This window comes from Chrysochloris asiatica, unplaced genomic scaffold (assembly GCF_000296735.1).
Source record: "Chrysochloris asiatica unplaced genomic scaffold, ChrAsi1.0 scaffold00004, whole genome shotgun sequence".
NCBI lineage: Eukaryota > Metazoa > Chordata > Mammalia > Afrosoricida > Chrysochloridae > Chrysochloris > Chrysochloris asiatica.
Window position 1 is genome coordinate 31,234,548 of NW_006408522.1, and position 18,863 is coordinate 31,253,410.

An 18,863-nucleotide genomic window follows, 5' to 3' on the forward strand; every position below is an offset into this window, starting at 1 on the left:
TCGCATCCATATGAGGCTATTGAAAACACAATGGCCTGGGTCAGGCGCACCCTAGTCCTCAAGCTGACATCTCTGCTCTTCAATTCACCTGGATATAACCTCATTTATTCCACTCTCTGTCGTTTCCTCATCAAAGACTTGATTCAAGTCTTTATTACAATTAAACTCTGGATTCAGAAACCTATCCTGACTCCTACATGTCCCTTTTGTCATTTCCCTTAAGTAGCTCCCTTCAATCCTATCAATTTCCAGTTTAGGGGAACATTTCACCAAAACTGAAAAGGTATTCAGTAGAAAACAGATAAATTTAGACGAGTACTCTGTGATAAAAGTTGGAAAGAAAAAATACCATATGTATTTGGTAGTGAGTTTAATATAGATGAGTGGAGTAATTTATAGAAGACCTTTGTGAGATAAATTTGAACACATTAAAAGAAGGTGAATACAGAGAGAGGTCTGAAATGAAAAGGATTGTATTTCAGAATGACAGAGCAAATAATTCCACTTTAAAAAAAAAAAGAATATAATAATTCATTAGACAAAGTGCACTTTTAAATGATTATTCTTCCCTGAGTTACCAGTGATTTAAAAATATCTAACACAAATTAGAATGAATACTACTTTACTATGCTGCTAAATGATGTGTTTTATTATGTAATAATAAATAAGTTTTTAAGTAAAACTCTTGAGAATAAGACTTCATACCTGGAGCCATATTTGGGGAGAGAGGTTGTCCAGTTGGAAGGTGGGAGATTGCTTGATGATTTTCATGTTGAGAAATTGAAATGGGGGGCTTCTTTAAAGCTAAAATTAAAAAAAGAAATGTCCATATTACTCATGTTGATAGTATGATACCTGAAAACAAAGAACCATGAATCTATTTACACTGTACTAATCCAAGAAGCTGGGTTCTATGAAGAAAAACGTGGCATTAGGATTGGAGGAAGACTCATTAACAACCTGCAATATGCAGGTGATACAACCTTGCTTGCTGCAAGTGAAGAGGATTTAAAACATTTACTGATGAAGATCAAAGAGCACAGCCTTAGGTATGCATTACATCTCAATGTAAAGCTAACAAAAATCCTCACCAATGGACTAATATACAACATTCTTATCAATGGAGAAAAGTTGTCAAGAACTTCATTCTTCTTGGATCAACTATCAACACTCATGGAAGCAGCAGTCAAGAAATCTAACAACATATTGCATTAGGCAAATCTGCTGCACAAGACCTTTTTAAAGTGTAGAAGAGCAAAGATGTCAGCTTGAGGACTAAGGTGCACCTAACCCAAGCCATGGTATTTTCAATAACCACATATGCATGTGAAAGCTGGACAGTGAAATAAGGAAGACTGTAGAAGAGTTGATGCTTTTGAGTTATGGTATTGGAGAAGAATATTGAAAGTCCCATGGGCTGCCAAAAGAACCAATTTTTCTGTTTTGGAAGAAGTGCAGCCAGAGTGCTCCTTAGAAGCCAAGATGGCCAAACTTCGTCCGTCATATTTTGGTCATATTGTCAGGAGGGACCAGTCTCTGGAGAAGGATATCATGTTTGGTAAGGTGGAGGGTCAGAGAAAAGAGGAAGACCCCAAACGAGATGGACTAGCCAAGTGGCAGCATCGATGGACTCAAGCGTGACAACAGTAGTGAGGTTGGCCCAGAATTGGGCAGTGTTTCGTTCTGCTGTGCATAAGGTCGCTATGGGTTGGTACCGACTTGATGGCACCTAACAACAACAACAATCCTGGAGGCACTGTAGGAACAGCACTGGACTTCAAACCACAATTTGGCAGTTTAAAACTACCAGTTGCTCCTTGGAAACCCTGTACAAGGTAACTATGACCCGGAACCAACTCAACGGCACTTAACAACTATCCTATTATGCTTATTCTAATTTTATCATCTTTGTAGCTGGTACATTAATTAATACATTTATGGTTATTAATTGACTCCTGGTGTGGTGCTGTAGGATCAGCACTGGACTGCAAACCATAAGGCCAGCAGTTCTACCAGCTGCTCCTCGGAAACCCTAAACAGGGTCACTATGAATCGGAATTGACTTAATGGCACTTAACAATTGATACACTGGTCATCCACCACAGATTTTGATGATCAATAGATCTGTACACCGTATAAACTCCTTGACATTTGAACACTTATCTCTAACAGCTAAAACAGTACGTTTCACATAGTAGGAAGCTTACAGATTTGATGAATAAATAAAATAAATAATTCTCTCTAGATAAAAAAAATATTAAACACTGAAACCTTTCAATAGACAGCATAAATAAAAATGGCACAACTTAAGTGAAGAAATTGTTGTTAAGTGCTGTCGAGTTGGTTCTAACTCATAGTTAACCTGTATAGGGTTTACAAGGAGCAGCTGATGGGTTTGAACCACTGACCTTGAGGTTCAACTCGACCTTGCAGTCCAGTGCTTTATCCTACAGTGGTGAAGCAAGAAGAATATGCTAATTCTAAACTGTTCAGATTTTAAATAAAACAATATTAATGATCAACAACTTGATAAATAGTGTATTTCATTAACGATTTTTAAAACATTTTATTGTGAATTAGGTGAAGGTTTACAGAGCAAATCAGTTTTCTATTCAACAATTCATATATATTGTTTCATGTCATTTGATTGCAATCCCTACAATGCAACATCACATATCCCACTTTCTTCCTGTGTATCCTGTTTCTACTCTTTCCTAAACCTTCTGAACTTTGTCTTAGGGTAAATGCTGCCCTTTTGATCTCAAATGGTTGATTATTCTAAGGTATGTATTTTGTTATTGTTCTTAGTGTTGTTGTTGTCAGGTGCCATCAAGTCTGTACCGACTCATAGCAACCCTATACACACCAGAACAAAATAATGCCTGGCACTGGGCCAACCTTACAATATGCCTGAGCCCATCACTGCTACCACTGTGCCAATCCATCTCATTGGAGGTCTTCCTCTTTTTCTCCAACTCTCCACTTTACCAAACATGATATCCTCCAGTGACTGGTCCCTCCTGAAAATATATCTGAAGTATGAGACACAAAGTCTGACCATCTTGGCTTCCAAGGAGCACTCTGGCCAGACTTCTTCTGTTTGTTCCGATCTGTTTGTTCTTTTGGCAATCCATGGTACTTTTAATATTCCCTTCCAACACCATAATTCAAATGCATTAATTCTTCCATGGTCTTCCTTATTCATTGTCCAGCTTTCGCATGCATATGAGATTACTGGAAATACCATGGCTTGGGTCAGGCACACCTTAGCCCTCAAATTGACATCTTTGCTCTTTAACATTTTAAAGATGTCTTGTGCAGCAGATTGGCCTGATTCAATATGTCATTCGATTTCTTGACTGCTACTTCCATGAATGTTGATAGCTGATTCAAGCAAAACGAAGTCTTTGACAACTTCAATCTTTTCTCCATTTACTGGTCCTATGGTGAGAAATTTTGTTTTCTTTATATTGGGATGCAACTCATACTGAAGACTGTGGTCTGTGATCTTCATCAGTATTTTAAGTCCTCTTCATTATCAGCAAGCAAGGTTGTATCATCTGTATATCGCAGGTTGTTAATGAGTCTTTCTCCAATCCTGATGCCACATTTTTCTTCATATAATCCAACTTCTCGGATTATTTGCTCAGCATACAGACTGAACAAGTATGGTGGAAGAATACAACCCTGTCGCATACCTTTCTTAATTTTAAACCATTCAGTGTTCCCTTGTTCTGGTGGAACAACTGCCTCTTGTTCTACGTACAGGTTCCTCATGAGCATAATTAAGTATTCTGGAATACTCATACTTTTCAAAGTTGTCCATAGCTTGCCATGATCCACACAATCAAAAGACTTTGTGTAGTCAATAACAATATTAGTGTTATTGTTCCCTTTATAGACATATCTATTGTTTGGCTGAAAAGTGAGTCATGGCAGTGAGTTCAGTTCCAGAGCTGATGAGTGACTAAATGCCATAATCTCCAGGTTCTACCAGTTTCTAACCAACCAATAAGCTTAGTATTTTTTACGATTCTGAGTTCTGTTCCACATGTTTTTTTCCACTCTATCCAGAACCTTCTAATGTGATCCTTTTTAGAGAAGTTGGTAGTGAGTGGTAACTGGGCACCATCTTGTTCTTCTGGTCTCAGGTTTGTGGAAATGAATGTTCATGTGGTCCATTAGTCCACTAAACTTATTGTTTCCATGTGCTTTTTTCTTCATTCTTCTTTCCTCCAGACACAGAAAGACCAATAGTTACACCACAGATGGCTGCGTACAAGCTTTGATGACTAGTTTCTATTTAATAGGATATAGGACATTCTCTTTGTAGACTGTGCTATGCCCATTGACCTTGGTGTCCCCTGAGATCATGTTATGAACCCCCAGTGACTCATTCCTACTCAAGGTGTTTATGTACAGTAACTTTTTTATAGCTTTGCCTCTTGTATGCTCTACCATATTCATGGATATATTTACAATATAGGTAAATATACATACAGAAATATTCTCTGTTAGACCTTTATATATCCTCACATCCATTCAGCCTTCATGTTTATTCATGCATCTACTCATAGATCACTGTTACTGCAGGATTGTGTAACAGTGTTTACTTCTGTTCCCTTTAACTCTTGCACACCTCCTCGTGTCTTTCTCTGCCTCCATCATTTTTTCTTGACTTCCTTATTGTATATTGCCTTCCCTTTCACCCAAGCTAATATTCATCTAACCTCTAGTTAGTAACTTCCCTTTCCTTCCCATTCTACCCTGGTAACCACCAAAGTATGCTTCCATTAGTATGAATACCTTTTTGTGACTTTTTATAATAAGTAGCCTAATACAATATTTGTACTTTTGTAATTCTTATTTCTCTCAGTGTAATGCCCTCCAGGTTCACCCATGTTATGAGATGTTTCACAGATTGATCATTGTTCTTAAAAATTGGGCAGTATATTCCATTGTGTGAATGTAGTTTAGCCATTCTTCCACTGACGGACATTTGTTTCCAACTAATTCTTATTGTGAATAGTGCTGTGATGAACAAGGAAATGCATATATCTATTTGTGTTGCAGCTCTTATTTCTGTAGGATATATACCAAGTAGTGAGATAGCTGGGTCATATGGTATTTCTATTTCCAACTACTGAGGAAACACCATACTGTTTTCCATAGTAGTTGCAACATTTTACAATTCTACTTACAATATATGAGGTTTCCAGTCTCTCAGTACCCTAGTCAGCATTTGCTGTCTTCTGATTTTCTGAACTCTGCTATTAATGCTGGGGTGAGATGATACCTCATTGTCATACTGATTTGCATCTGGTGGTTTAGTGGATTATGCTTTAAGCTGCTTACCTAAAGATCAGTAGTTTGAATCTACCAGGAGCTCCACAGGAGAAAGATGAGGTTTTCTGCTCCCGTAAAGACTTACAGTCTTGGAAGCTTTATACAGGGTCACTACGAGTCAGAACTGACTCGTCGGCACACTACAGTGGCTAATAAGTATAAGCATTTCTTCATATGTTTGTTGGACAACTGAGTTTTTTTCTTGTCTTCTGCCCTTTTAAAAATTGGATTATTTGTCTTTTTGTTGTTGAGGTGTTGAAGTTTTTAATAAACTTTACAGGTTAGTCCCTTGTCCTTGTCAGATGTCTTTATATTATTTTGGTGAACTTTTTTGATGCACATAAAGTCTGATTTTTATGAGGTTCCAGTCATCTAATTTATTTTCTGCTGTTTGTATACTTTTAGTTATGTTTGATAATGTATCTATGCCATGTATATACATTAGGATATATGACATGTACATACATATAGGATATAGTACACCAAGGTTTGGCCCTGTTTTTTCATCGGTGATCTTTACATTCTAGGTTTTACATTTAGGTATTTGATTCATCTTCAGTTCCTTTTTTATTATGGTGTAAGATATGAGTCCTATTTAATTTTTCTACAAATGAATATCCAGTTTTGCCAACACCATTTGTTCAGGTAACTATTTCTTCCCCATTTAATGAGCTTTAACCCTTTGTCAATGCTCAGCTATCCAATGGTGGATGGATTTACTTCTGGATTCTCAATTCAGTTCCACTGGTCTACGCATCTGTTGCTGTTCAGACTGCTTTGACTACTGTGGTTGTGCAGAAGGTTTTGAGACAGGGAAATGTGAAGCCTTCTACTTTGTCTTCTTTAGTGCTTTATTTATGTGGGGTCTCTTTGCTTTCCATATAAAGTTAGTGAAAAATGAATCAATTTTTCTATCTCTCTAGATAACTGATGTTGGAATCTGGATTGGAACTGTATGTATCTATAGATGGCTTTAGGTAGTACTGACCTTTTTATAATGCTGTCTTTTGATCCATGAGCATGGCATGTTCTTCCATTTATGCAGGCCTCTTTTAAGGTTCTTGTAGTAGCATTTTGTAGTTTTCTTTGTATAGATCTTCTGTTTCTCTTGTTAGATTTATTTAAGCATTTCATCTTTTGGGTGGTGATTGTAAGTGATACTGTTGTTTTTTTTTTTAGAATTTTCTTTGTTAGTGTTAAGGAATCTAATGGATTATTGTATGTTGATCTTGTAAATCTGCCAACGCTTAATCTTTTACTCAATTCCAATAATTTTCTTGCTTATTCTTTGGGATTTTCAATGTATAGAATCATATTACCTGAAAATAATTTTACATTTTTTTTTTTTTGCCAATTTAGATGCATTTAACTTCTATTTCTTGATGTAAATCTGGCTTACACTTCCAGCACAATACTGAATGATGCAATGAAGGATATCATGTCTGGTTCCTATTTACAAGGAGAATGCTTTCAATCTCTCTCCATTGAGACTAATGTTGGTCATTAGTTTTGCATGCCCTTAATTATGCTGAGGAATTTCCCTTCTATTTCCATTTTGTCGAACATTTTTATTGGGAATGATTGTTGGATTTTGTCAAATGCCTATTCTGTGTCAACTGATATGATCATGTGGGTCTTTTCCTTTATTTATGTAGTGAATTATGTTGATTGTTTTTCTAATGGCGAACTATCCTTGTATACTTAGTATGAATCCCACTTGGTCATGATAGATTGTTTTATGATATGTTGCTGGATTCTACTGGCTAGGATTTTGTTGAGAATTTTTACATCTAAGTTCATGAAGGATTTTTTAGTGATGTCTTTGCCTGATTTTAGTATCAGAGTTATACTTGCTTCAAAAAATGAATTTGGAAGTTTTTCCTTTTCTATACTAAAATTTTTCATCCTTTTCTATACTCAAACAGTTTAAGAAGAATTTGTGTCATGTTTGGCAGAATTCATGTATTAAGTTGTCTGGACTTTTTTTGTTGGGAGTTTTAAAATGATCAATTTATTCTTTTGTTCAAATTTTCTAACTTCTATATAAATTCTGGAGTCCTGGCATGGTGCTGTGAGTTAATGCGCCAGACTGCAAAGCCGTTTGAACTGCGAGATTGGCGGTTCAAGCTCACCAGCTTCTCCTGGGAAACCCTATACAGGGTCGCTACGGGTCGGAATTGACTTGAAAGCACTTAACAACTTAACAATGTATCAATTTTGGTAGGTAGTTATACCATTTTACAAACCCACCAATATAAGAATTCCAATCATCCCACAATCTAGCAAGCAATATGTAAATACTACCCCTGCCCCCAAAAACTTTTGTGTGCTGAAAGTGAAGAGGACTAGAAGCACTTCATGATAAAGGATGCCTTCAGTATGGACTATACCTCAATACAGAGAAAACAAAAATTCTCATAATTGGACCAATAAGCAACATCATGATAAATGGAGAAATGATTGGAGCTATCAAAGATTTCATTTTACTCTTGCATCCATAATCAATAGAAGCAAAGATCAAGATATCAAATAATGTATTAGACAAATTTGTTATAAAGATTTGTTTAAAGTGCTAAGAAACAAAGATGTCACTTTTAAGGGCTAAGGTGCAATGGACCCAAACCACAGTATTGCGTGGGAAACCTGGACAAAGAAAAAGGAAGACAGAAGAATTAATGCCTTTGAATTATGGTGTTGGCAAAGAATATTGAACATAACATGGATGGCCAGAAGAACAAATCTGTTTTGAAAGAAGTACAACCAGAATGCTCCTTACAAACAAGAATGGCAAGACTTCACCTTGCTTACTTTGGACATGTTAACAGGAGGGTCCAGTCCCTGGAGAAGGACATCATGCTCGGTAAAGTACAAGGGCAGCAAAATGAGAAAAGAGCCAAAACAATGGGTTCAAAGCATAGCAACAATGGTAAGGACGGTATATGCCTAGGGAGTGTTTCATTATGCTGTCAGAACCAACTCAACGGCACCTACAACTACAACTGGTTTATCCATTTATCTGCTTATGGGCACTTAAGCTGTTTTCATCTTTTGGCGATTATGAATAATATTGCAATGCATATAGTTAGATATATGTGTATTTGTTCTTATCACTGCTACTAAATCTCTAGAATACATACCCAGGAGTGGGACTGCTGGATCATAAGGCTCTACTATGTGCAGCTTTCTGAGGAATCATCATTCTGTTTTCCATAGTGGCTGTACCATTTTACAATATCTCTGGTAATGTATAAGAGAATATTGTGGCTCCATATGATAAGCACTGGACTGCAAACCATAAGGTTGGCACCAGCTGCTCCATGAGAGAAAGCTGAGACTTTCTGCTCCCACAAAGATTTAAAGCCTTGGAAATCCAATACAGGGTCACTGTATGTCAGAGCCAACTCGATGACACTTAACAACAAGTGATACATAAAAGTCTTCAATACCCCCACAACCTAGCAAGCATTTGTCATTTTCTGATTTTTTTGATCATTGCCATTATTACAGTGATGAGATGGTATCTCATTTCAGTTTTGATTTGCAATTCTCTAATAGCTCAGTTTGAAGCTTGGCAGTTCAAGCTCACCAGCCACTCCTTGGAAACCCTGCATAGGGTTGCTATGAATTGGAACCAATTTGATGGCACTGAACAACAACAATAGCAGCTAATGAAAGGAGCTCTGGTAATGTTGTGGTTATGAGTTGGGCTGCTAACCTCAAGGTCAGCAGTTTGATGAGTATAGGTATTTAATTTTAGGTGGTTCAAGTTATCCAATTGATTTTCTATCATTCATGCCTTTTAAGTTTTGTTTGACAGGTTATTTATGCTGAAAATTATGCTCTGGATGCATAAACAGATATAACAAGCTTGTAATCATTCAAACACCAGTTAGGGGGCCCTATGAGCCCTCTGAGAAATATAGGTATATGTCTACAAAGGCAGTAATACTTTTTATGGTTCCTAAGACCTGGTCTGTGAATTGAGGTTCCTTTAAACTTGGAGATACATTTATTTAAATTTTAAAAGAACAACATGGACTTTCATTGCTAATCATGACACCATAGCTAGTATTGAACTCTAAACCATTATTGTTGTTGTTTTTAGGTGCTGTTGAGCTAGTTCCAATCCATAATGACCCTGTATAGGAAGGGTTTCCAAGGAGCAGCTGGTGAGCTTGAACTGCCGACCCACAGTACCACACCAGGACTCCAAACCATTATAAACATGGACAAACAATATGAAGCAACTGTTTTCAGGAATTCAATAACCAGTAGCACAAGAGTTAGATTATTGACAGTGGACCTGAGGACTCAAGACCTTACAGTCTCGGAGGACATCAAGGTCCATTGTAACATAGTCAACAAAGACAATGCTTTATATCTTAATTTGGTGCTAGTGAGCAGCCATCTTATCCAAAGGAAAGAATAAGGAGAGACCATTAGTGAAGAAAACTGATGCATAGAAACAATTAGTTCAATGGACTAATGGACGACTGGAACATCAGCATCCTTGACCCTGAGACCAGAAGAACTAGGTGGTACCCAGCTACCAATACCAACTATTCTGAAAGGAATCATGTTAGGGGATCTGGATAGAGTGGGGAAAAATATGGAACAAAACTCAAAATCATAAAAAATACTAGGCTAACTGGTTGAATAAGACTGGTGGAACCCTGAGACTATGGTCCTCAGTCCTTCTTCAGGTCTGGAATTGAACTCACCCCTATGGCTCCATTTTCAGTCAAACATATAGACAAGTCTATAAGGGGAAACCCTACATAGGGCCACTATGGGTCAGAACTGAATTGATGGCACTTAGCAACAACAACAACAGCAACAAGCAAAGGGAACAATAACATTAGAAAGGTACACACACCTTAGAATAAACAACCATTTGAGATCAAAAGGGCAGCATCTACCCAAGTACAAAAATCAGAATGATTAGGATAGAAAGAGAAATGGAAACAGGAAATACAGGGAGGAAGTGGGATGAGTGATGTTACATTGTGGTGACTGCAATCAATTACTTGAAAACTGTATATGAATTGTTGAATGGAAAACTGTAAACCTTCCCCCAATTCATAATAAAGTTGTTTTGTTTTTTTAAAGTCAGATTCCTGAAAAAGTGAACTACATGAGATGCACTTCAAATTTTCCCAGGCTTTCTGCCTAGGGGCAGTTTTCTGATCATGACACAAGGTGGCAGAGCCCAAGCGAAGAGCACCAGTCTCACTGAGTGGAGGAGGCAGAAATCATCACAATTTAGGCTTCTGTAGTGGCTAGAAATTAAAAGACAGAATACTGGAGAAGGTGGAATTTTGTGGAACCAGAAACTTACATTGTGATTCCCTTGGGTCTTTGGCGAAAGCCTGTGCATGGGGAGACTCCATGGAGCCTAACAGAGTACCTGCTACAGGGTTGAGATCTAACATGTGAAATAAGAGATCATCCGTGTTCAGAGACAGTGGATCTCTGACCCAGCCATAATAGAGAATCTTCATTGAGCATCTAAGGCATTCAAATTATATGTACAAAGTCCATTCTCTTAAAGCAGGGACCATACCCTAAAGAAATGGCCATGTCTAACACCAAAAACAATACCCCAATTGATCTGCCCTAACAAAGGAACTCTGGTAGCGTAATGGTTACGAATAGGTATGCTTATCTCACAGTCAGCAGTTCGAAATTACCAGCTGTTCCGCGGGAGAAAGAGGAGGCTTTCTGCTCCCGTAAAGATTTACAGCCTCAGAAACCCTGTACAGGGTCACTATGAGTCAGAACCGACTCCACGGCACATAACAACAACAACAAAGCATAAAACCAAGCCCCAAAGGATCTGTCAGTAATTTAATTGCCTGTCAGGACAAAACTCAACATACTTTAAGGACAACAATATCCACATTTCCTTAATGTATCATTTATATGATACATTAAAAAAATTAAATTACTAGATATGCAAGTATATGATCTATAGTTTAAAAACAAACTAACAAAAAATAGTAAGCAAAAACAGATTTGGCTATCTATCTACCTGTTAAAATTAGTGGACAAAGACTTATAAGTAACTATTATGTATATCCATATATAGGACTCCTGGTGTGGTGCTGTAGGATCAACACTGGACTGCACACCACAAAATTGGCAGTTCAAACTCACCAGCTGGTCCTTGGAAACCCTATATCGGGTCCCTATGAGTTGAACTGACTCCATGGCACTTCACAACAACATATACGTATGTACGTATTCAAACATTGAAAAGCGAGGAAAGAAAGTCAAAAGAGTAAATGAATGGGGATACCTAGCTGAAAAATGAAAGAAAAAAAAAAAAGACAAGGACCACTGGACATTTTAGAAGAGAAAAACACAATATATAAGGAACTTCAAAAAGTCTGTGGAATAACAGAATTTTTCTGTGAACTTTTGAAGGCCCATTTATTGCTGTTGCTAAATGCTGTCAAGTGGATTCTGACTTATAGCAATCCTATATAGGGTTTCTGAGGAATAGCTGGTGGGTCTGAACTGCTGACCTTGAAGTTCAAATGCACCTTGAAGTCCAGCACCTATTCTACAGTGCCATACCTAGTATATCTGAAATAAAACAAACATTGGATGGGTGTGACAGCAGAAAAAGACATCAATGAACATGAAGACAGTTCAAAAGACATTAAACAAGCTGAAGGAAAAAAGTTACTGCAAAAAAAAAAAAAGTTGGACAGAACTTCAGTGTTTTATAGGGCAATATCAAGCAATCTAAAATAAATGCAACTTGAGTTTCAGAAGGTGACAAGAAAGAATGAAGAGAAAATTTGTGTGTGTGTGAGGAATGTGTCCAAGCAGGATAAATAAAAAAGAAAACCATATCAAAGCACACCTTAAACACAGATGAAAATTCAAGATAAAGAGAAAATCTTAAAAGCAGTTAGAGAAGAAAAAATATACACAGATATGAAGGGACTTCAAAACTTGGTGGGAAAATTCCAGTATCTTTGAATTCCATTTTCACAAATTTTTTGAAGCCCCCTCATATAAGAGAACAACAAAAAGAATGACGGTTGAGTTTTCATCACAAATAATGGAGGCCAGAAAATGGTTAAATATCTTCAAGGTGCTAAAAGAAAAAAATGGTTAAACTAAATTTCTATACCAGCAAAAACAAAACAAAAAAACCCCTCCAAAATTAGGGCAAAATAAAGATGCTTTCGGATAAATAAAAGGTGAAAAAAATTCATTAATAGAAGACCTGCACTTCAAGAAATACTAAAAAAAAAAGTTCTTCAGATTGAAGAGAAATGACAATCAAAATAGAAGAAAAGAAATAAAGAGTATGAGAAGTGGTATTGTTGTTGTTAAGTGCCGTTGAGTCGTATATATGTGGAAAATAAAGACTATCATTTTTTCCCTATATTTTCAAGACTTTTTAGAGGGGATAGAAAAAAAAAGTATTAAGGATTTTAACATACAAGAATACTTCAGAAGTTTGTGGGGAGTGGAATTAAAAGATAAAAGAATTCTTCCATGAACTTTTTTTTTTTGCTCTTCCATGAACTTTTTGAAGTCCCCTATGATAGTTAATAGGAACTCTGGCAGTGTAGTGGTTACGAATCGGGCTGCAAACCTCAAGGTCAGAAGTTCAAAACTACCAGCAGCTCCGCAGGAGAAAGGTGAGGCTTTCTGTTCCTGTAAAGATTTACAGCCTCAGAAACCCTGTTCAGGGTTGCTATGGGTTGGATCCGACTCGATGGCACTTAACAACAACAACATGATAGTTAATAGCAAGGTTGGTGGTTCAAACTTACCAACTGCTCCTCGGAAACCCTATACAGGGTTGCTAAGAGTCACTGGTTTTGCTTCTCTACAGAATCCAGCCCAAGACACCCCATGGATTGCTGGTCTTACCCCAGAATTTCTAGTTCAGTAGGTCTACAGTAGGATCTAAAAATTTGCATTTCTAACAAATTCCAGGGTAATGCTGACACTGCTGGTCCGAGAGTCTCTGGATTACTTCATCACTTTATAAGTAAATCATACTCACTCTAACACCACAGATCTACATTGATGTTATTGTTCTTGTCCTTATTTTTACTTTAGGAGAATAAACTAAATGGGAAACCTGTAAGAATACAGACATGAAAAAATCTGAAATTATAACAAAACTATACAAATGGAAGTACTAATAGTTCATTGACTTGGACCTCTCAAATAGCAGTTTCAGTCATGTACACTAGCTATACACACAAAAGCAATCATTGAGACTGAGAAAGAATCAAACAGCCAAGAGGAAGCAAAGATGTATACTGTTACTTCTGACTTTTCTGCCACAATATGTTAGGGTGGGGCCGGGCAGGAGACCAATAAAAATCAAGAAACAAATTTTAAGAAAAACCAAAGCACTAAATGGGATTAGGAAAGCAGCAATGACAGACTTGAAGTGAAAATGAACAATAAGTTGACTCACTGAAGAAAGATACACAGCAAAAACAAGTAGCATTAAAGAACGAAACAAATTGTGATTAAACTGTTTTAAAATGTGGGGCAATTCACAGAAAGGTCAAGTTACACTCTAAAACTGTAAACAACTTCTGTAAAGACATTACAATACCAACTTAAAGACACTAATAATATCACAGCTATCTGTGAACATTAAATATTAAAGAAATGATCCATTTATATTGTTAGCAAACATAAAATGACTAATGTAGTACAATGGTCATAAACAATAACCCGCAGTCATCAAGAATAAGTTCAAATATGGTTGACTCTTTCTGTTAACAAGGAAAAAGAGCAATGCTAAACATTCAAGAAAAAGATTTCATAAAAATTGTATCCAAAACAGATATGGCAATTAATGGGTAATTAATTAGAAATACCAATTATCCAGATACTTGTGGGTTTTGTCAGTGCTACTAAAAAATGAGAATCAAGGCCACCTGAAAAATCATATGATCCCTTCGGCTAATAACTTTTACTTACAAGTGGGAAGATCTTCAGCTTTCGCAAGGTCATTCTCCTCTATTCCAGGCATCCCTGCATCACTGCCTCGCTTGATTTGTTCTGTGCAAGCAACAAAAATACATAATTCTATGTTTTTAATTGGAGTCCAGGTGTGGCACTGCAGAATAAGCTGGTTGGTTTGAACTGCAGGGATGGCGGCATCAGCTGCTCCTCGGAAACCCAATACAGGGTCGCTATGAATCAGAACCGACTTGATGGCACTTACAACAACATGTTTTTACTTACGCAGACTTGAAATGTATTCAAAGAACGTAACAATAAATGTCTAAAGCAATAGGCTACACTGACTGAACATCTTTATATTTGCTTTGGCCCTAGGTATAAGTATAAAACAACTTATTATTTTTTTTTCTTTCTTTATCAAAGAATCCAAATTTAAAACAATATAGACTAAAATCAAACTAATTTCATGATTTAAAATGTTCAATTCAGAATGGGGAGGGAAAAGTCAATATCCTACTAACAAAACAAAATAAAAACAATACCTTTCCCATGTGGATTATGATTGCTTGAGGGGTCTTCATTCTTAGCTTCAGCATTCTCAACTACTTTTGGAACATTCTTAGGTACTTCATGATCATTTGTACCCAGTTCATTTCCATTATTTGACTGACTCTTGTGGGTCTCTTGCTGTTAGATAAAGAGTTCAAAATAGTAAACCACTGACATAATTATTAAATGTTCTGATACAGTTCATCTTTTAAAATACATACCATGGGTTCAAATTCTAACCACCTGGACTTATGGGTTATAATAGCACTTTCTATTCAGTTTTTATACCTGATACTAAAGTTAACCAAAAAACCCCAAAACTAAACACTTTTTAAGGCCTCTAATTACAGCAACCTTGTAGTTTAATAGTCTAGTGCTCCACACCAGAGCTCCATTAGACAGATACAAGTCAAAAAAACAGTGAAATATCATCTCACCAAAGCAATAGTATGCAATGATTAGAGGACCAGAAAATAAATGCTGGCAAGGGTGTGTGGAGAATGGAACCTTCATACACTAGTGGTAGGACTGTATAATATGGTGTAATCTCTATAGAAAATGGTATGATACTTCCTTAAAAGTTGGAAACAGAAATACCATATTATCTAATAATTCCACTACTAAACATATATCCTAGAGAAATAAAAGTTGCAACACAAATAGATACATGCACACCCATGTTCATCACAGTATTACTCACAATAGCAAAAAGATGGAAACAGCTTAAATACCCATCCACAGATGACTGGATAAACAAACTATGGTACATATATAAATAAGACTCAATGGCACCTAACAACAACAACAAATGATACATATATACAGTGGAATGTATAATGCAATGTTAAAGAATAATGATGAATCAAGTTCACAACGTGAATGAACCTGGAGGAAACTGTTGACTGAAAATCATAAATAGAACAGATTTACTGGTCTGATAGAGATGGATGGAACCCCATGTCTGTGGCCCTTAAACACTTTTTAAACTTGAGCTGCACCCTCCCCAAGAATCACCATTCAGCCGAACAACAGACAGATCTATAAAGCAAACAGTAACACTTGTAAGGAACGTACTCCTCAGAACAATAAACCATATGAGACCAAAAGGCAGCATTTGCCCTAAAACGAAGGTCAGCAGGCAGGAGGGAACAGGAGGCAAATGGGAATGGGGAAGCCAGGGAAGAGAGCTGTGACCTTAAGGGCACTACAACTAATGTAATGACACAAGATGTGTATAAACTGCTGAGTGGGAAACTAATTTCTCCTGTATACTTTCATCCAAACCACAATAAAATGTTATAAGAAAAAAAAAAGAATTTGTCACAATAAAGGAAAAGAAAGGGCACTTTGACAATAAGGTGTCAGTATTGCAGCATACTTATGGACAAAATCAGCAACAAACATTTGTACCATGCTTCACAGTTTAAAATTGCTTTCACATCTACCCTGTAGTAGAGATAAATTCATAGTTTTTGGGAAAATAAAACTGAAAAACTAAATAACTTGCTGTTGTTGTTATTAAGTGCCACCAAGTCAGTTCTGACCCATAGTGACCCTGTATAGGGTTTCCAAGGAGTGACTGGTGAGCTTGAACACCGACCTTGTGGTTCAAACCAACTTTGCAGTCCAGCGCGTAAGCCCACAGTGCCACACCAAGACTCCTCTATGGTAAAAAGTTAGAGAACTGTGGAGAAGAAATTCAAACCATGATCATTCTGCTCTAAATCTCATGTCTCATACTTTTAATCATGTTATAGTGCCTCACTATGCATTTTCTGTGAACTTGGTAGGCTAGAACCAAATTTTGAGAGCATAATCATTGATGAGCAAAATGATAAACTGAGATTTTTGAGAATGTTAATACGAAAGCCCACTATGAGAAAATCCATGTGATAATACAACCTGAGTGACCAACCAATATCACTGTAATACAATATCAAAAGGCTACTTCTAAACTAGAGGAATTGCTGGTGGTATAATAGTTCAGACCTACCAGTGGAGCCACAGAAAAGACTGGCAACCTGTTCTCATAAAGATTTCAGTCTAGGAAACCCTATAGGGCAGTTCTATTATTTCCAATAGGGTCACTGTAAGTTAGAATAGACTATATGGCACATAACAACAACATTTCTCACTATTTTACAGATGTGGCTAAAATAAAAAATATTGAACAAAAATTATAAGTCAATAAGCTACTATTAAAAATACTTCATTTAAATCCATTAACAAAAATGTCCCTTTGATACATTATTAATAATAGTACCTTTATGTGAATAAAAAATATTATATATCTTTAATAGTATAAGATGGCTTTCTATACGAAATATTGGTAATTTGGTGAGGGGGATTTCTAAATTTTTCAAACAAACATTTTATTCTGAAACAAATTTAGATTTACAGAAAAGTTGAAATAGTTTCCTTATATTCCTAATTCCATTTTATCTAATGCTAATATCTTATCATGATACATTTGTAAAAAAAAAAAAAAAATCAGCAGTAGTACATTTTTATTAACTAAACTTTAGGCTTCATTTAGATTTCACCAGCATTTCCACCAAGTCCTTTTTCAGTTCCATGATCAATCTACAATTAAATACTTAATTTTTAAGTTCTCAGGTCTCCTTAATTGATTATCCTCTGGCATGTGACACTTTCTCTACTTTTGTAAGGTGAAAGTAGTAAACAAATAAGCCTGGGGCTATGTTCCAATAACATTAAAAACACTAAACACTAAAATGTGGGTTTCTGATAATTTTTGTACATCACAAGGTACTATCACACTGTTTAATTTTTTTAACCATTTGAAAAACAAAACAAAATATTCTTAGTTCATGGACAACACAAAAATAGGTGATGAGCTGGATTTGGCCTGTGGGCTGTAGTTGCCTACCTCTCCTCCAGGGTAATTACCAAGACAGAACATGTGCTTGGTTAAAAAAAATAACAACCACCACCTTAATACAACTTATGCTTGTTTTATATAGTTAACATTTCATAGGGCTTGTTCCTATGAAAAAACAATTTGGATTTCACAGAATCAACTTGTTATAGCAGCTGAAGAACAAGGTGAAGGGGTTGTTGTTCAGTGCCATTGAGTAGGTCCGACTTATAGCAATCCTGTATAGGGTTTCCAAATAGCAACTGGTGAGCTTGAACTGCCAACTTTGCGGTTCAAACTGACCTTGCAGTCCAGGGCATTAACCTGCAGTACCATAATCAATTTGTTATAGCAGCTAAGAAAAGGGTGGAGGGTAGGGAGTAGAACGAGGCACCTCCACCCTAGCCTGCTTCCATGAGTGTTGATAGTTGATCCAAGAAAATGAAGTCATTGACAACTTCAATCTTTTTTTTTTTCATTTATATGGATGTTATTTATTGGTCCAGTGACGAGGAGTTATTTTTTCTTTACACTGAAGTGCAACCCATATCAAAGGCTGTGGTCTTTGTTCTTCATCAATAAGTATTTGAAGTCCTCTTGGCTTTCAGCAAGTAAGGTTGTATCATCTGTATATAGCAGGTTGTTAATAAGTCTTCCTACAATCCTGATGCCATGTTTTTCTTCATATAATTCAGTTTCTCTGATTATTTGTTCAGCATACAGACTGAATGAGTATAATGAAAGCAAACAACCCTGGCACACACCTGGAAGCAGCAGTCAAGAAATCAAATACGTATTGCACTGGGCAAATCTTGTATACAAGACCTCTCTAAAGTGTTGAAGAGTAAAGATGGCAGTTTGAGGATTAAGGTGCACCTGACGCAAGCCATGGTATGTTCAATAACCTCATATGCATGTGAAAGCTGGACAATGAATAAGAAGACTGTTGAAGAATTGATGCATATGAGTTATGGTGTTGGAGGAGAAAATTGGAGAAGTACCATGGACTGCCAATAAAGCAAATAGATCTGTGCTGGAAGAAGTACAGCCAGAAAGCTCTTTGGAGGCCAAGATGGCCAAACTTCGTCTCTCATACTTTGGACATATTGTCAGGAGGGACCAGTCACTGGAGAAG

The 18,863-nt window shown here is 36.6% G+C and overlaps 1 protein-coding gene across 2 annotated transcripts in view; it reads right to left on the bottom strand.

The window, feature by feature from the left end:
• The window catches only part of CASC4 (cancer susceptibility candidate 4), a 132,907-nt gene that overhangs the window by 45,333 nt on the left and 68,711 nt on the right, over positions 1-18,863 (bottom strand). For both annotated transcript variants that reach the window (XM_006831704.1, XM_006831703.1), the window contains exons 5-7: positions 14,844-14,988; positions 14,317-14,397; positions 706-804 (exon numbers count right to left, since the gene is read on the bottom strand). In XM_006831704.1, coding sequence (XP_006831767.1) covers positions 706-804; positions 14,317-14,397; positions 14,844-14,988 — 325 coding nt within the window. The remainder of the gene's footprint in view (positions 1-705; positions 805-14,316; positions 14,398-14,843; positions 14,989-18,863) is intronic.